Below are 18,063 nucleotides of genomic sequence, written 5' to 3'. Positions count from 1 at the left end.
TCTCTTGATTCTTCTAGACTTCCCTCCCTTTTCCCTAAAATCTTTCCCTTTCATGTCCTAGGTGTCCTTTCTCCTACCTTCTGTCCTTCCTCATTGCCTGTTTTTTATCTTTGCTCAGTCTCCTTTCTAGTTATTAACCTTTACCTACATTTACAATTTAATGAAATTATACAAAGACCTTAAAAGTGTTCTATTGATACAGTTAGTGTTATAGTTACCTTCAGCTGTCAACTTGACACAACTTTAGAGTCACTTGGGAAGAAGGAACTTCAACTGAAGAATTGTCTCAAATAGATTGGCCTATGAGCATGTCTGTGAGGCATTTTTTTTACTTGCTACTTGATAGAGGAGGGCCCAGATGTCTGTGAGTGGTGCCAGCCTTAGGCAGGTGGACCTGAGCTGTGTAAGTAAACTAGCTTACCACCGGAAGCAAACCAGCAAGCAATGTTCCTTCAGGTTTCTACTTCAATCTCCTGCCTTGAGTCCCTGCCTTACCATTCCTTGAGAATGGACTGCAACTTGTAGAGTGAAATAAATTCGCTCCTCCCCAAGTTGGCTTTAGTCCAAATGTTTTATCACGGCAAGAAAAAAGCAAATTAGGACAGTTAGAGTCCCCCAGAATTCAAAATCACAAAAGATGAGCATATTCAAATAGTAACCAATGTGTGTAGTTTGGAACATTTAGAATATGAAAGACATCAGTATTAAGAACTGTCCATGAAATTATGACATCTTTGAGGAAACTATGGGGCTTAAATAACCTTCAATATACAGATTTTTGTTCATAATGTACAGGAAATATGCAGAAAAAGAGCATGTAAAAAGAACAAAAACAATTTGTGGAATTATGATAAAAAACATAGCTCTTAGATGCAAATCTCTTCCCTTAGTCTACTATATACTGATATTCTAAGGGGAAGTGAACACAGACATCTGGAAATGGTGATATGATTAAAGGTATGGGGAAATTACTAGAAATTGACAGTTGGTTCAATTGGCAAGACAATATGTTGGTGATGAGGTTAGATGAGGGTAGTCTTGGACTTTGTAATTTAAGAAAGGAATTCTATAATGAGGGAGGTGACAATCATGGTCCCCTCCGGATGGATACACCTAAGTGTCCCTTGCCTGTCACAAGAAAGAAAAGGATGCTTTTATTTGACAACAGAGAAAAGGAGTCCCAGTAAAGCAGTAAATGGTTCAAAGTCACCTTTTGCCAAAGAAAGGTGAGTTATATGAATGGGAAAACTTATAGCATGGAAAAGAAAGGACTTGGGTAAGATACGGGAGCTGCCATCAAAGAGCTGGCTATCTCTCAAGTGGGAGATTTAAAGGAAAGGAAATTGTAGCTTCTCTAGTACAGTGGCAAGAGTGACGATGTGGCACATGACACTTAAGCTGTATTGAATGAAGAGAACAATGAGTTTCCAGCATCCCAGAAAGGGCTGGTTGGCAATGTTTCCCTAAGAATGGACTAATAGCAGTCTAAGGTGGATCTGAAGTGTGTAGATCCATCCTAAGGTGAAGGAGCTGGTTGGCCAGAATGTTGTCACCAAAATTCAAAATAGAAAGAACTAAATGCTGTATCGTTCAAGGCCAACACCCTGAAAGTTAAGAGCACCACTGCTAAAGGCTGTGGAAGTAGTTGACAATCTTAAATGTAAAGAATGAAAGTTGCCTTCATAATGTCTAGATAGTCCTATGGGGTTTTATGATTGCAAGTACTTGGTAACGACTTAAAGGACCTTCCTTTTTTCTTTTTTAGCTTTGGTTGTGACTTCCTGGATGGAGACATTTCTTTTGAATGCTGCTCCATAGATCCCCTGACAGGCTCCCACTATGTCTGCCGCAGAAGCCCCCGACTCCTCACCAATGGCTACTACATTTGGACTGAGGACAGTTTCCTCTGTGACTCAGATGGCCACATCACTCTGAACCCCTCACATACCAGTGTTATGTACAAGGAGAACTTAGTTAAGTAAGTAGAAAATATTGTGTAAAGGCTTCTCAAGGCCATTCTGCCCACCATTCATTCATCCACACACTGATAAACAACTTAATGCTGCCCAAGAGCATGGGAATAAAAGAGGAATTGGAAGCTGGGAAAGCCAATATGAAAACAAATGATAGCGAAATGAAGTAATACACATGCTGGGATGGAAGCTAATATCAGGGACAGTGGAGGGAAAGAGAAAGATGCCAGCTTCATTTAGGGAACAGGAAACATAGGTTTCTTAGAAATGGTGATGATGAATTCTAAAAGACATGAAGTGCCTGCTGAAACAAAGTAGGAAATGGAATGTCATGGGAAAAGGTACAGACAAAGGACTCTGAGAAACCCTGATACAATTAGGAGAATGCAAGTAGCTTGGTTGGGATATAGCTTAAGGAAGGGGCTTCTGGCAAGAAAGAAGGCTAAAATTAGCCTAATTGAGAACCATGAGTAACTAGGGCTTAGGACTTAAGAAATGTCTCAGTGGGTCAATGGCCTTGTGGGCAAGCAGGAGGACATGTACTCAGATTCCTAGCACCCACAAAAAGCCAGTCACAGTGTTGTGCATCGTAATCCCAGAGCTGGAGAGGCAGAGTCAAGTGCAATCATGGAGCTCATTGACCAACCAATCTAGTCCAATCAAGAAAGCTCCAGGTTCAGTAGAGAGCTTGTCTCAAATAATAAGCTGGGGAGTGATAGAGAAAGATACTCAAGGAGGACCTCTGGCTTCCACACATGCACACACACACACACACACACACACACACACACACACACACACACAAACACACACACACTACATACAAATTAAATAAATAAAATCCAAAGCTTGCTCTAACCTACTTTTGCACTGAGGGAAAGCCACTTCAAAATGCATCTTCTGAGAGTGATTCTAGATGCCACTCTCAAGAGTCGAGTGCTGTCACAAGAAAAGCAACCCATTTCCTCTTTACGTTACTTGGTTCTGGATCAGCCCTTTAGCATTTCTCACTAACATAATGTATTCAGCACACAGGTTGGCACGTCCCAGACAGGTGCATAACAAGGGACATTGTCATGAACTTTCAATATCTCCCTGCCCTGAATCCTGCCCCTCCAAGCCATCCTCTGTGGCCAAGAGTCTTCGGAAATGAAAACCAAGTCACATCATTACCCCTCGCTTTCCCAAGACACATTCCTGTGGTTTCTTTTACACTAACATTAAACCCAAGGTCCCCAAGGAAACATACAGCACTCTTTACTATCTTTCTAGCTTCATGGCCCAATACAATTCCAGTTCTCTGTGGGCATTTTCTACGTAATTCTTTAGAGTATCTCCAACACAATGTGATGGTTAGGACCAGTATCTGTGGAGTCAGACTTACTAGATTTGCTTCCAAGCTACATCATTTACTGGTTGGATGACCTTAGTCAAATAACATAACCTTTCTGGGTCTCGTTTTCCAAATCTCAGAAATGGGATAATGTGCTCTGGTTCTGTGACATTCCAGCCTTTCCACAGTAGATATGTGGTATAAGGTGTGGTTACTTTGGGGGAACTTTAATTCAGAATCCCAGAACACAGTAGACCTGTAAGAAACTTTGGAGGTATGGATTTGGGTCATAGGCCTCCTCTGTGCTTCAAATCATTCCCAGTGGATTGTTTCCAACCTGAGGTGACTGCTACTCACTGCTTTCATTTCTTCCCAGAATATTTAGAAAGAAAAAGAGAACCCACCGTTCTCTTTCTTCTCTCTTGGACCTCAGAGCCTCTAAATCGTGGCTGCATGGAAGCATCTTTGGAGATGCCGACTCACCTCCAAGTGAGGACACCTGGCTGGAGGGCATCAGGAGCCTGGGTATGTAACACTGAAATGAAAAATGGTGATCTTGACTTTTGCATTCCATGATGAGATGTCATTTATGAATGACAGTCATATAGTCCTGGCCCAAGGCACAGTCCAGAGATGACTATCATTTTGATGGAGAGGGTGAAGCCAGAGTTTAAAATTTCATTGATATATTTCCACCCACACTATTGTTGAAATACAAAGGGCATGTCATGCAAAAAGTCAGCGTGTAAATAGCTGCATTAGAATGCTGATAATACTCAGAAAATATTGGCCCATTTCCAATGTGGCTTTTTGTATATGGAATAGAAGTGGAGAAGTGGTAATGGAGGCAAATTTAGAAGACCTATATTGGAAACAGTGACCTGGAGTCAGGATTCAAATCTCAGTTTTGGCATACTGGGATAGGAACTTTGTTAAGTCTCAATTGCTTTAGTTTAAAAACATGGTATATGCATGCATATGCATATCCATATATGTGTATATTCCATTGAAACATCTGATATACTTATATAAATTACATATCTAATATAAATATGTGCTCATGCATTCATGCATCAAAATCTATGTGTATAAAGGCAATGATATGAACTCAAAGCCTATTCCCTTGTTATTCACTCATCAAATCCTTGACTACATTTACATGTTCTATGGAAACCACTGTACTAAGCTAAATAAAACACAACTCTAACCTTGGAAAACTCCTTTCTCAGATAAGGAGGGAAATAGGTTTGTAAACAATTACAATATAATGCCTTAAGTGCTATAGCAGGGTTAGGAGCATGGAGAGAATGATGAAGAGAAAACTAACACATAAACCAGAAAGGTTGTATGAGCTCAGCCTAGAAAAGGCCACAAGCATTTCAGGTAAAATAACATCTAAGAGGGTCTTAAGAAATGAGTGGCTTACGAGGCAAATCAGAGGTAGAATGCCATTTCTGCCTGTTCTGCCTTCCAAATTGCTGGGATTATGGGCTTTCCAAGGTTTATATTGTGACTAGTCATTCCTTCCTAACACATATAAATCCCTTTGACTGTCTTCTGATTCTTAGAACTGGTTTAAAATTTTAGCAACCAATACAAAATGAGAATGAAGATTCTGGAACAAAAAAAATGTTAAATGTGACAGCAGAGTACTGAGCTCAAAGTGAGGTCCAGCTGAGCATGGGTCCCTGCACAATTGTTCTTATCTCAATCCCATGTCTCTGGTCTATCTTCAAATTCACCTTTGTTCTTTCCCCTTACACGCATTTCACTCTGATCCCTCGGATACATCTTTGTAAGAATGGACCATTTCAATGAGTTGGTTTCAGGTTGAGAACTCTACAAGAATTCATTCTTTTAATTAGGAAGACTTTTTAAGGAGGGGCTGAAACTGTCTATGCCCCGAGTACAGCATTGAGTAAAGCCAATGAAACTGCTTATTTTTATGGACATTATATTTTGTTGGAAAATAGGCAAACCATATTATTTATCATGTTAACAACTGTTACACAGAGTATAATTAAGGGGAAAGTGATGAGAATGCAAATTTGTACCATCCATCCAGTTTTTCCTGGTTTTGTAATATTCTGAGGTATTATAAATTGTTACAAATAGGAGAAAATTGGATGGATGGTATAAATTTCCCAATTGGAATGATATGAAGATTCTATTTTTTGTGTGTATGTGTATGTGTGTGTGTGTGTGTGTGTGTGTGTGTGTGTGAAGGTGTGTACAATGCTAGATTCATTTTAAAACAATAAAACCTTGTTGAATGAAGAACTAGCCACATAATATGAACAAATGATTAATCAAACCAAGTGCATTCTCGTTCCAATAGCAAGGAAATCTAAACGGGACATAGACAGGAGGCAGGACATGGGGGTTGGATTAGGAAAGACAGATGGTGGAGGGCTGAAGAACCTTCTGTGCCTTATTGAGGAGAAAGAATTTACCTAATGATTCAAGGGTGATTTTGAAGGATCTTAAGCAGGATAAAGACACATCAGATTTGGATTTTCAGTGTTAGTTTTCTAGTAGTATGCAAGGGAAGATTGGATGGAGGTTAGCTGATGTGAGCTCAGAAGCAAGAAAAGCAACAAGCATTCCAAGATTGTACAGAGTGAAAAGAAGGAAAAGAATTAAGGGATTTTTTTTTAAATGTAGAATTGACAGTTTGTGACAGATTGAAGGAGGTTTTGAGGAAGTGGGAGAAGTTTAACAAACGGATGTGTTTCATTTGGAGAACTGTGTAAAGAAAGCTGTCAGTGCCAGCTTTGAAAGACAGGAAAACAGAGTAATGAGAGGACCTGTCTTTTGGGGTAAGTGCACCTGAATTCAAGTCTTGGAACCACCTCTTCCCACTTGTGTGTTCTTGGGCACATTGAATAACTTTTCTGATCTCCACTTCCTTATCAATATAATGACAAAGATAATACCATGTAAGATTGCTATGAAGAGGAAGTGCAGTAACTCATAAAACTATCAAATGAGCTTGGGGTTGATGCTCTATACTCAACACATTCCCTCCACAAAGATTTATTTGTATTGTTCTTAATTATGTGTAGATGTAACCTCCAAGGCCAGGGGGCTAAGACCCCCTGAAGCTAGAGTTACAATTGGTTGTGAGCTTCCATGTGGGTTCTGTGAACCAAACTGGGACCATATGGGAAAGCATCAAATGCTCTTAATTGCTGAGCCATCTCTCCAGTCCCCCTGTTTGCCAATGAACATGCTCAGTATTTAGCAGACTTACATTTCTTTCATGAGCGTGTGTGTGTTTACTCTCTCAGGGTGACTATAAATACTTGAAATCAAGTTTCCTTTCAAATAAAAGCCTAAAAGAGACAATTCCAAGAAAACTGTAAGTGACCAAGAGAAGCCAGTTTCCATGAAATGGCAAAGAACGGGAAAATGGTGCCTGGTAACTATAGCTGGTGTCTTGCTTACTTTTCTTGTTCTGTGGCAAAATTTGGGACAAGAAGCAATTTGGAGGAGGAAGGGCTTACCTTGGCTCACAGTTTGAAGGTAAACAGTCCAGCACAGCAGGGAAGATCTGATGGCAGGAGAGTAGGGCAGCTGGTCAAACTGTGTCTATGGGTCTGGAAGCAGAAAGCAAATAGGAAGTGGAGCTGTGCTAAAAAACAAAACAAAACAAAAAATACCAACAACAACAAAAACCTAAGGCCTACTTTGAATGACCTATTTCCTCCAGTGAAGGTCCACTCGATCAGAACCCTATAACCTTTCCAACCCAGGTGGTGAGTAACCCAGGAACTCACGGAAGACATTTCACATTTAAACTCTGACACTGGGGAATGGTTTTTACAAAGGCCATTTCCACATATTTGGAAATTGGCATCTGGCATCCATACTTGGTTCTTCCAAACGTGCCCAAACAACTTGAAAGCAGTTGGACCACAGAAGCGCTTCACATGCATGAGGTATCTTATTAAAATTCTCATGGTTGTCAAATATCTTCTAAATATAACAAATCAAACCACCCCTTCCAAAAAATCAGTAATTAGTCAACCTGGGTGCACACAAGACTTGGAAAGCTCTCATCTCTGCTGTCAGCTGTAATCAAATTTCCTCAGACATCTAGTTTTCCGGTTTTACCCAAGGCCTCTTGATTTATCAGCAATTTATTTTTTTCCTCTGGAAATATAGCCTAGTTAGAAGACTCCAGAAGAATTCAAAATTAAATTGTTTTGCTATTTTCTCTCTGTGCGGTGGCTGCAATCAAACACTATTTCCCCTGATTTTCTCATACTTCATTTTTGAGACGAGAGGATATTTTGCCTGCTTCGCTTGTCCTCCTCTCACCCCTTCGCCAGCTGCACACAGAGAGAGATACCTTCCCTCGTTAGTCGCAATTCATTCTTCAGCATTGGCATTTTGCAGTTCCCAAGACCCGCCCCCACCCCAAACTGCAATTTGGAATGTGTTCCTGGACCTGTGAGTCACCCTGAAAGAGAATAGAGAATTCACACAGGGTGAATTGAATGGAACAGGATCTTCCTTAGCCCTTCCTATCTGTTGGCCCTAGGACAGGCAAGTCACAGGCTTCAACTCAGAGCTTTTCTCTAGGACTAAGGCCCCTTGCATATGTGTCCTCAATGGTTATGTCTATTTGTGGCTCCATGCCTCTCTCTGAAGTAATAGAATGCTTATTTTATGTGCAAAGGTATGGAAAGTATGCATGGAACATATGCAGTATATAGGAGTGAATTTAGAGAAAACAGGAGAAACAGCATACAATTAGTACTTTGAAGAACAATACAACTAAAGATATTGCTGAAATGTTTGATGTGTTAAGATCCATTCATTTATTATTAAACTTAGCAGAAGCTAGAAATCAGTCAAAGAAAAGTATGGGTTGAGGCAAATCACATCTTTTTCGAGACAACTATCTCCTTGGTCATTTTGAATATTAAGAAATTTTATGATTTCTGTGTTTAATGGCATCATTTAAAAGTTCTGTGCAGGATTTCCAACACAAGAGCCATTTGTTTTATTTACTTCTCAGTGCTAATTCTCTGAGTTAGACCAGGTATTCCTCAGAAGCAGCACAGGGCCATTTTTCCTTTTACCACAGAACCTGCTTCATGTTCTGGAATCATAGAACTGCCTTTCAGGAATGTGTGACCAGCCAGGAATGTCCTGGATATTTTCTTCTACATTAATTTGGTCATCTTTCTCTCTCTCTCTCTCTCTCTCTCTCTCTCTCTCTCTCTCTCTCTCTCTCTCTCTCTCTCTCTCTCCAGCTTTACTGAGGTGTACTTGATACACAAAGGAATGTACACATTTCATATGTAAAATTTAATGAGTTAGCTATATGCAAACACCTGTTATTTATCTCCATAATTAACATAAAAGGCATACAAAACAACTCCCCAAGGCACCTTATATCCTTCTGTGTGTGCGCACAGGTGTAGGTGTGTTTTAAGAATACTTAACATTATCCATCTTCTTAATAAATGTATTAATAAATACAGGCAATAGGACTGTGCCATACATATCTTTCAAACTCGTCCATTTAATGTAATGGAAATGCTATACTTCCAAGTTTTTCCACCTTTTAACTCTCAAAGCTCTGGTAACCATTGCTGAATTATCTGCTTCTGTAAGTTTATCCTTACGGAAGTGGACTCAGTATCTGCCCTTTTACACTGGATCATTTATCATGCAGGTCCTTCCATGATGTTGCATGTGGCAAGATTACCTTCCTTATTTAAGGTTTAACGACATTCCATTGCATACACATGCCACATTTTCTTTATGCATCCATCTGTGGACAGACACTAAAGTTGCATCTGTATTTGGCTATTGTGAGCAGTGCTACAGTGAGCATGCTCCGGGACAAGCTCTACCATGTGGTCCTTACTGGTTGGTTATCTGTTGCTTTCTTCATCTATAGCAACCAGCAAAGATGATTTCTTATGCTGCTTTGGTAAGTGCCCAGAAGCTATGGGAGAATAGTAGGAAGAAATATGTGGCAGGTACTTCCCCATTCAAAAGTTCCAGCTCATTGTTTCAGTATCTAGGCTATGTAGGGCCACATGGAGAGTGAGGCCACAGACTGGCACTTCTTGATGCCTCTATCTCACATCAGCCTTGGCTTTTATAGGGATGAAAACTGACCCACCATCTCTGTGGTTACTGTAGCCTTGTTGTACTTGTCTCAATTTCTCACCTTCACATAATCTCCCCATTCATTAACATTGAGAGCAAGGTATGAGCTGGGTACTAATTACATTTTTTGCTGCAGATGAGGTTGCCTGTTCCTCATGGAGCTTTCAATCTAAATCATTGATGGAGATGAACACTAATCAAGAGTTCGCATGAATTACATATCCCATAGTCTAGTTTTGTAAAAGATTATAAATTATGAATTGTCTTATGAGGGCAGAGAACAGGGTATTTGGATAAGAGTAAGGGCAAATAGCAAAAATAACACTCCTCAGAGCGACTGGAAGAATATTAATGCTCTCAACACCTTACACTCTTGGTCTGTTATCCCCTTGACAGAATTCTCCATCTTAGTGTAACTGGTCTTAGGGGATGGTCAGGCATCATTGTGTCAGCCACTCAGTTCATTATAGCATGTTAGTAGCATGTACAGCTTCTATTCACAAATGACAGTAATAGCCCACACAATTCAAGTTATGATAAGCAAAAGTGCCTTCAGATGCTACCAAGAAGTCCCAGGGAAAGGGAATACCACCTAATTAAAAACCCTTGTTTTTAAGAGGACCCCAAGTGTCTTAGTGTTCCCAAGTCACTCCAGCTTCTGCAATGAAGACTCAAGAGCTCCCAGGGCTCACTGCTTAGAGTGTTTTAGCCAGAAGGCTCATGTCACATTTACTCTGGACATTCATTACTGACTCCAAATTCCTCACAGAACAATCTTAGAATCTGAATGTGACAGGAGGCTTTGAAAACATTACGTCATCTATGTCCAATGAGAATCATCTTGAGGTCATCACCCCCAGGATTATTCTTCTATCTAGCCATACAGAGCTCACTCACTGGGAACCTACCATATTGTCTCTTAGACTGGTGTCTTAGCTTTGTCCTCTCTTTTCTCTCATCTTCTCCCTCTGTGCCTGGTCCGTTATCTTCCTACTGTCTTCTGTCAGAATTTCTACTCACCCTCCAGGTTTCTGCTTCAGTCCTCCTCTGTGAAATCTCCCCGTGTTTTCTCAGGCAGACTCAGACATTCTTTTTTAGGCTTTCACTATAATAGGACTTGGCTCTTCTAGTTCCTTGAATGAGCAATCCATGCAGGGTAGATGATAAGTGCAGCAGACCCCTTGGCTCTGTGTCTATGAAGCACCTGTCTTTTCTAGTCTTGCTGCAGTTTCTGAAATCCTCTGGCTTGAGGACTTCCCTGGGGTGTCACTGTAGCCTGCCTTGCTTCAGTCCTTCGTCCCATCTGGCATCTTTCCTCAGTCATAGCATGTGCTGGGCTTTCCCTGACAGCAATGGAAACAGAAAAGGCCTTTCTGATTGTTAAATAGGACTGATATCAACTTCAGCTTGCTTCTCTTGAGGTTCTCAATGCATGAGAAAAAAATGACTTCCAGAATGCTTCTTTCTTCTCCCCTTCTCTTCAGTTTATACTCCCTCTAAAATCAGATTAGGGTCATAGCTATTCCTCCTCACACTTCAGTTGTGTCCTTTCTGGAGACCTCTCACTACACACATTCAACTCATTGAGGAGAAGGTGGCAGAGGATATAATCTGTCCTACAGTAAATTCAGAGGGGCTAGAGTATATACGTATGGAGCCTAGAAGAGTCTGGGGGAATAATCAAGATATCCTTACTTGGAAGGGCAATTTCTTAGATGTCCAGTTCAAAGTAAAACACCTTCCTTTTGCCATTTATGATAATAAACTCATATTCTGGATAATCTTTTCCATCTGGAAACATTATTTAATGACAACCCAGCACCTTTCTGTCTCCACCTTTGAAGTGACCATCCCAGATATAGCCATGAATTCTGTATATTATAATGTATATTAATACTAAAAGCTTCAGGTCCTTCATATATCTTGTGCTATGAGATGTTTACACTTCTCATCTTACTCAGTCATCACATCACTGTGGAAGTTAGAAATTATCTGTTTTATAGAGGAATAAATTAAAGATCATAAAATTAAAATAAAATGACCTATGACCCTCTTATTATAATTCATATTCCAGATATCCTGAAGCCTAAGTCTTGGCAATTTCCATCAAATTGTATGTTGTATTTTAATAAATGATATCTGGTTACATGTATCTCTATTCAATCAACAGTGCCTTATTTCCTGTCTGCCCCTCATTGAGCTCCCCCACCCCTATACACACTAGGATTTTCACCTCCTTTGGGTCAGTGTCTGTTTCTACTCCTCTTTATTCTTCCCACATGTATGGACTCAGTAAACATGTGGAGCCTCTGGTCTGAATATTCATTAGTCATGCAACCAAGACTCCTATGAACCCTAGAAATTGTTGTCTAATTAGCCAATCAAAAACTAGGTGAGACTGCAATTGAGAGAAAAACAAAATATTCATCACTACTCCATCATTTTCCCCAAAAGTAAAATAATTTCCCTAAATACCAGGCCAGCAGGTCAAAGCTGAAGTCTAAGCAGGGATTGAATGAGTGCTTTAGGCAACTTTTACCTAGAGTTCTTCATAGCCATATTTATTTTCTTTTCTCATGTGAGATGCTATCTCTGTACATTTTGTGATGTAGGGTTGTGAACATTCTCTGAGGGAAGCTATGCAGCTCGTATTGAGTGATGCTATATCCTGGCTCCTGGCAGTTATCAAGGGCCAGTACTGGTGGAAGAAATATTAACTTCCTGGATTAGTACAAAGTCGAACTTGAAACCCACTTTTAAAATGCCAAGGACATAGTTTCCTCCCATCTATTGACTAGAGATGAGCTACTGAACATTTGTTTTGTTTGTTTTGTTTTCCCCCTCATATTTTCAGGATGGAAATAGACTATTTCAGCCCTGCAGGGACTTGGTTCTAATTTTCTGCCTCCTTTAAGAGTAAGGGCCTTTCCTCATGCCCTATAGCAACATTTAAACAGCAGCCCTTTAATTACGACTTACAAATACTTCTTTCCATCCCCCATCTCTGTCAGCTTCAGCCATAGCTCTTGTTGAGGGTTGTGAGTGGCCTCAGCTTGCCTGCTGGGAATGACCTTTTATTTTGAGCTTAAGCATGTGGCTTTACAAGAATGTGTGTTGGATGTGTGCCATCTTTAAAGCCAGCCCAGGAAACACCTGCATTTCATGTAGGACTTCTGCCAGTGGGTTCTGCATTGTCTCAAGTCCTCACCAGCAGACATGGGAGTGAAACTAAGCTGTGGGTAGAGGTCACACAGACCATCAAAGCCAGAGCCTTGAGAATTCTTAGGACATTCAAGCCAGATGAATCAAATCAGTGGCTTCTGGTGAGTCAAGTTGTGGCACCACCTATATAGTTGAAAGTCATTCTTACTTATTATATTCATCCTTTCCAGCAAAGTTCTGGTATGGGGAGTTTGGAGTCTTTTAAACTTAAAATTCAGCTCAAGAGTCGGCAACCCAATATCATGCTATGGTGACTTCATGTTGAGGACATCATATGTTCCTAGGAGTTATCTTAGCATGTTTCAACCTTTTATGTTGCATGGATTTGAGATCAAACTTGACCATTTTTTTGGGAAGCATTGATAGTCTAATTTCAGGGTTAGTAAAATGTATTTATGAATGAACCATTATAGGAGAGTGCATTTGTGGTTTAGAAACTATTTTTTGCACCAAGTATCTTCTGTGAATGATAAAATAAAGCATGTATTTGGTATTCACTATTTCCTTTTCCATGTGTTTTACAGAGGGTGGATTTCTGTAGTGACACCTATCACAATATATTCTGCCGCTCATTTCCTACCTGAATATAAACCTCATGAAACAAATGGTGACATGTGTTTAATCCACTATTGCTTCTCAACAGCATGGTCTGATATGCAGTTACATTCAATAAATGCCAAATGAGTGAATGGGCAAATTAGAAGGAGTTATCTTTGTTATGAAGTTTAATGTTGTAATGATGTCAAGCTCATACGCTCACGTGTATACTTCAAATAAACCCATTCACCACCTAACATCACATGGAGATTGAGGGTGAGATAACCCATCTCCTTGCCTACATGGATGTTAGGATACCATTTCATGATTTCTTCCAGACCACCTGGATTTTACTATATATATATATCAAATTGTATGTTATTTTACCTAGATTACATACCACATGGACGTGTACTTGGTGACACTCTTGCTAAGGAGCAGTCCATCACTGCCCTTGTCTATAAATGGATCCCCCACTCTTCGGGTGGTAAAAATAGAACTACAGTTTCCTGGACCCTTCTGGGCCCTTTATTGACACCGCTATAGTTGTCTTTTTTGACAAAACTCGCACACCTCTCATCTCTGCTTGTGTTCTGACGATAAGTCTTTTACATCTCAGAAGATGGGGACGTATTAAAATACCATCTCGTCCAGGAAGGCTTCTCCTCTCCTCCTCCACTAGTGCAGTAGACAGTGTTACCATGGTTCTGATTATTGGGAACTGTAAATAGGGCAGCTCCGTTGGTTAGTTTTTATTGGCAACTTGACATAACCTCGAGTAACCTGGGAAGAGAGGGTCTCATCAAGATATTGGCTAGATCAAGTTGGCCTGTGAGCATGTCTATGGGCAATTATCTTGCTTATAAATAGATTCATCCCAATGTGAGCTGCACCAGTTCCTAGGCCGGGAGCCCTGAACAGTACAAGAATGAAAGAATATCTGAGCAGAAGTAAGCAGTCAGTATGGGTGGCATTGTTTCTCTTAAATCTTGACTCGGGGTGTACTGTGACTAGTTGCTTGAGTTATTTGCCTTAACTTACCCAAAATGGTGTTCTGTAACCTGGAACTATAAGCCAAATAACTGTTTTCTTCCCCAAATTGCTTTTGGTCAGGGTGTTTCATCATAACAACAGAAATAAAACTACAACAGCATCCTTGGATGGATAGATGTACACACACATACACACATACAGACAGACAGAGAGAGAGAGACAGAGAGAGAGAGAGAGAGAGAGAGAGAGAGAGAGAGAGAGAGACAGACAGATAGACAGACAGACAGAGAGACAGAGAGACAGAAAGAAACAGAGACACACACACACACACAGATTAATTCTTTTGCTTTCCCAGGGAGTGATCTGGACTGTTCTTCTCTGAGTGATGGCTGGGAGTCTCAGAAGCCAACCACAGACATTCCAGAAGCCTCTTCTGGCCATGTTCTGTCTCAGCATCTCCAAGAAAGCTCCCAGAATTGTTCTCTTCAGCCTCAGACGAAAGCATCAGGACATTTCCAAAAGAACATTCTGGCACATTCAAGTGAGTCCTTTTTAATCTTTGCCACACCCAAAGAGTTCTTTTTTCTTGCCACCTAAAAATGATGTAATAATTGACTAATGTGCACTTAGGAACTTGTATCAACCTGCTTGAGGAAGGGGAGACCTAAGCTCCTACTGGTATTTAGATGACACAGAGGAAGTGCCTGCCTTTGAATGTACCCATGAAGTTCTCAGCAGCCCTGAGTTTACAGTGCCTTATTTTTCAAGAACCTTGATGTCTGATAAGAATAAGGTTTTGATAAAGCTGAGGAGAAGAAACACAGGTCTTGATTATTTACTTCTTGATTTGTAGCTATGTGCTTGACATACTTCAAAAGGAGGGGAAATTTTTGAAGAAATAAGAAAAAAAATCATCTTTTAGAGCTATGCCCCCAGGGAGGAAAGCGATATTCAGCTCTTGGTATATCTTAGCATGAGTAATGGAAGAAGCTCACCAGTTTGCGGCTGACTCCTGTTTGTCAGTAGCGCATTAATGACACTCTCATGCAGTCTCCCTTCTAGAGGAGGAGAACTGAGCTGGCTCTGTTGAGCTTGCAGAGATTTTAAGTGCAGACCCCCACTCATAATTTACAGCTCTACGAGCCACCATAGAAAAAAATGTACTAGGCTCTGCAAGCAGATTGCCAAATTCTGAAATTTAACCTTGCATCTGGGCAGAGAGATAATCCTAATTCTTCTTTGCAATGACTAAGATGACCCAAAGGATTTGCTGTGTCTTGTCCACATGAGTACTCAACAGATTTTGAGGTTATCACTCCAGGGAGCAGAGATTGCATGGAAATAATCTTGTCTTTATTTGCCTTTATAAACCATGAATGAAGAGTGTCCCACTGAGCATCCCTCTAAAGACTCACTCATATGCCCTGTGCATTATATTCTCACTGCAGCTGTTCAGGAAGTCCTAAACTGTCTTTAAGTTCCCTGTGAAGTTGTTTCAATAACAGAAAAACCTAGCTTTGACTTCATGGTTAAGTGCCAGGCTATCAATCCCTACTGAGACTCAGCAGCCACCTCTTCCAGGGAGCCTAGCTTTCATTGTTCTGCTTCCCAAATCTCCTTCTTTATGCTTATGAGCTGTACCACTGTGCATGTTTGCCTGTGTTTCTCATCATTCTCTGACCCTAACTAAGGTCATGGTTAACCTTGGATCCCAAAATGACTGTACAGTGCCTGGGCAGAACAAGTTCTCCCTGATTGTGGTGAACCAATCCAGAAGTTTATCAGCTTATTGTACAGATAAGAAGACTAACATTCTACAACTGTTGTAAAATTAAGTAAGCCTTTAGACTCATTGCAGAGAATGCAACCATGACAAATGCATGTTCTTGTTGTATCTGAGGTGTCTCTTGTACCTGCTGTACCTGGATGACCCCTACTCTTCATCATGGCCCACTCTAAATGGGACTACCTCTGATGGGCCTTCTTTGTCTCATCCTGGTTGATGGATGGAGTAAATTATTCTCCTATGATTCCAGGGCACTCTACATGAATAACTTGGCTGAGAATATTTATTTTCCTTTGTCATTGGGCTCTGCCTTGCTAGCCTATCTCCATCATTTCTCTTCTCCCTGTGTAGGACATGAGTGAGCATTCTGTTCCAGGTGGTACAGAAGATGCTAAGAACACTGGCCTGCAAGCTATTATTTGTACTAGTTGGTGGTTCTGAGTTCCAGTGATAGAATTTACTGACTGAAGAAAATGGTAATTCCAAATAGAGACCATTTTTTCTAGTCTTTGCCACCCTGCCCTCTCTTCTGTGTTGGTATTGTTCCTCAGAGCACATCTTCCCATGATGGCTCCTTGTGACTCTCCAAACACACACATTTCAGATTGCCAATCTGTCAGAAGAGATTTTGTTCATTTAGAGTTATGATATGAGACCTGGAATTGTTACATCAGTTCTGGGAAGATTCCATTTTCATGTCAAAATCAGTCCCTTTGCTGATAAGTATGTGAGGTTCCAAAAGGCATTGAATGGGTCAGATGCTGGGATGAAAAATAAAAGAAACCAGCTGTTCTACTTTCCAGCAGAAAAAGCGATTCCCACCAAGAATATGGCATTACCTTCAAAATCAAGAAATAGATGGTGCATAGGGGCAGATATTTTTTCAGTGGAAGAAAAGAAACAACAAAAAAGAAAACCTTAAATGTGAAAAAATGTTAAAGTAAATAGAAAGTGGTAAAGTGGGAGGGCAGGGAGAAAGCATCTACAGGTTGGGAGAAGTTGGAGGAATCAAGGCCGGATTCCTGATAAGAGAAGTCAAAATAAATACCAAGTCAATGGCCGCTGAAGGAGCAGTGACCAACAGGTCCAAAGTCACATGACTCATCTCTTTGTCAAATTCAAAGATATACCCACTTCAGTGTACACAGCCAGTGATCTTTGCTGTGTCTCAAGATGAATTTATTTTCCTAATTGCACATGCAATCTGGAGATATGGAGAATTCAAACATACTTTAGATGGATGGTTGACATTCCACTGAACCCACAATAATTTATTTAATTCACAGTATACATAAATCCTCCACACTTTGAGTGACATAATTTACTACAGCTCCTGTTTGAATTGCCAGACTTCAGGATTCCACCCACACTAGGGGTTCAGAGAGATTTATAGCTAACTCTACCCCCATATCCAGCATAAATCACAAAGATAAAAACACAAAGATTAAAAAAAAAGTCTTCTGAGTTTTAAACAACTGTTGTAAAATTAAACTCCTGAAGCATTTGAGGGAAATTAAGTTGAAATCTATTCATAGATTTATTTTTAAGTCTTCATGTGGTAATCTTTAAGTCAGCTCTGATTTTTTACAGATGATTAATCTGAGACTCAAAGTCATGATTCTCATGGTTATAACTGCATGAAGCTTTGTACTTCTTCCCATCATGAATTGACAAATTTGAAATTGTCCTGTTATTGCAGAGTTTTGAAAGGAATATTTCATAATACATATTTTTTGTCTTCTTGGTCTTTAGAGATTTCCAGTATGCAAAGTTCCAATTGTCTTTCCATGCCTCATTTCAGACAAAACATTATGTCCTGTCTAGATGTGGTTTTTAAATCTTGGCGCTGGCACCTCGTAGCTGTATGATCTTGGACTATTGCATCATGTCTCTCAGTCTTGGTCTACTCATCTGCAAAACCCAGATAATGCTCCCTACTTTGCATGGTTTGGAGCTGATGAAATAAGCTAATGTATGAAAAGTATTTGTGAATAATGAAGTGCTCTGTAAATCGTAGGCATTTTTATTATTGTTGTGGTTGGCACAATCATAATCATCATCACATTTTTAAAGTTCTGACTTTAGCA

The 18,063-nt window shown here is 40.1% G+C and overlaps 1 protein-coding gene across 1 annotated transcript in view; it reads left to right on the top strand.

The window, feature by feature from the left end:
• Tmem71 (transmembrane protein 71) overlaps nucleotides 1-18,063 on the top strand; it is a 37,475-nt gene that overhangs the window by 5,759 nt on the left and 13,653 nt on the right. The window contains exons 4-6 of the mRNA XM_042264951.2: nucleotides 1,766-1,978; nucleotides 3,683-3,831; nucleotides 14,546-14,731. Of these exons, the coding sequence (XP_042120885.2) occupies nucleotides 1,766-1,978; nucleotides 3,683-3,831; nucleotides 14,546-14,731 (548 nt within the window). The remainder of the gene's footprint in view (nucleotides 1-1,765; nucleotides 1,979-3,682; nucleotides 3,832-14,545; nucleotides 14,732-18,063) is intronic.

This window comes from Peromyscus maniculatus, chromosome 20, assembly GCF_049852395.1.
Source record: "Peromyscus maniculatus bairdii isolate BWxNUB_F1_BW_parent chromosome 20, HU_Pman_BW_mat_3.1, whole genome shotgun sequence".
Taxonomy (NCBI): domain Eukaryota; kingdom Metazoa; phylum Chordata; class Mammalia; order Rodentia; family Cricetidae; genus Peromyscus; species Peromyscus maniculatus.
The sequence above is the reverse complement of the archived record's forward strand: the minus strand, read 5'-3'. Positions and strand labels throughout refer to the sequence as shown.